Raw genomic sequence first — 764 nt, 5'->3', positions numbered from 1 at the left:
CGTGAACCTGATTTGTCTTTCAGAACCCAATTAAGCTGAGCCTCTGCCTGGCCCTCCTGGCCACCTGCGCCACCGCAGACACACGCTCTCACGCCCATGGAGGATTCGTAGGACACGCTGGACTTTCTCGCGGAGCAGCCCATGGGCATGGCGGTTCCTTTGTGTCTGGACACGGCGCCTCGCATGGAGGATCCTTTGGGCGTGGGGTGGGTGGCCACGGAGGAGCGGTGGTCGTAGGACACAGCGTATCCAGCGGTCCCGTCTACGGCGGCAGCCATGGTGGCTCCTTCAGCGGCGGCCATGGCGGCTCTTTCAGCGGAGGGCTTCGTCCCAGCATTGGACACGGCGTTTCAAGCGCCAACATCCACGCCAGCTCCTTCAACGGACATGGCGTGCATGGAGGCTCGTTCTCACGCCCACACGTCGTCTCACGCCCACATGTCGTCTCACGCCCACACTCTAGCTTCTCTTCAGGCTTCAGTCATGGAGGTGCTGTCATTGGACATCATGGTGCTCCTACCTATGGAAGGCACTGAACATAGAGAAGACAGGAACTTTCCTCTAAATTATGAAAATAAATGCCTACACCTGATTCTTGTATTAACCTTAACCCTTTACTGGAGAAAGAATGTGTCACTGACACCTTTGTCATAAAATGTCACATGACTTTAAGTAAACGGAATGTTTCACAGACATCCATTCCCTTCAGTGCATAATGTTTTTCATGCAAAAGTGCAGCACTTATAAAGAAGCCATGCTATGTC

The 764-nt window shown here is 53.8% G+C and overlaps 1 protein-coding gene across 1 annotated transcript in view; it reads left to right on the top strand.

Annotated features, from left to right (window-relative positions):
- Window positions 1-592, top strand: part of LOC119591462 (glycine-rich protein DOT1-like) — a 917-nt gene extending 325 nt beyond the window's left edge. The window contains exon 2 of the mRNA XM_037940201.1: window positions 24-592. Coding sequence (XP_037796129.1) covers window positions 24-536 — 513 coding nt within the window. The 3' untranslated portion in view covers window positions 537-592. The remainder of the gene's footprint in view (window positions 1-23) is intronic.
- Window positions 593-764: the final 172 nt, after the last annotated feature.

Source organism: Penaeus monodon, chromosome 28 (genome assembly GCF_015228065.2).
Source record: "Penaeus monodon isolate SGIC_2016 chromosome 28, NSTDA_Pmon_1, whole genome shotgun sequence".
Taxonomy (NCBI): Eukaryota; Metazoa; Arthropoda; class Malacostraca; order Decapoda; family Penaeidae; genus Penaeus; species Penaeus monodon.
Note: the sequence above shows the minus strand (reverse complement) of the source record. Positions and strands in the feature narration are given on the sequence as shown.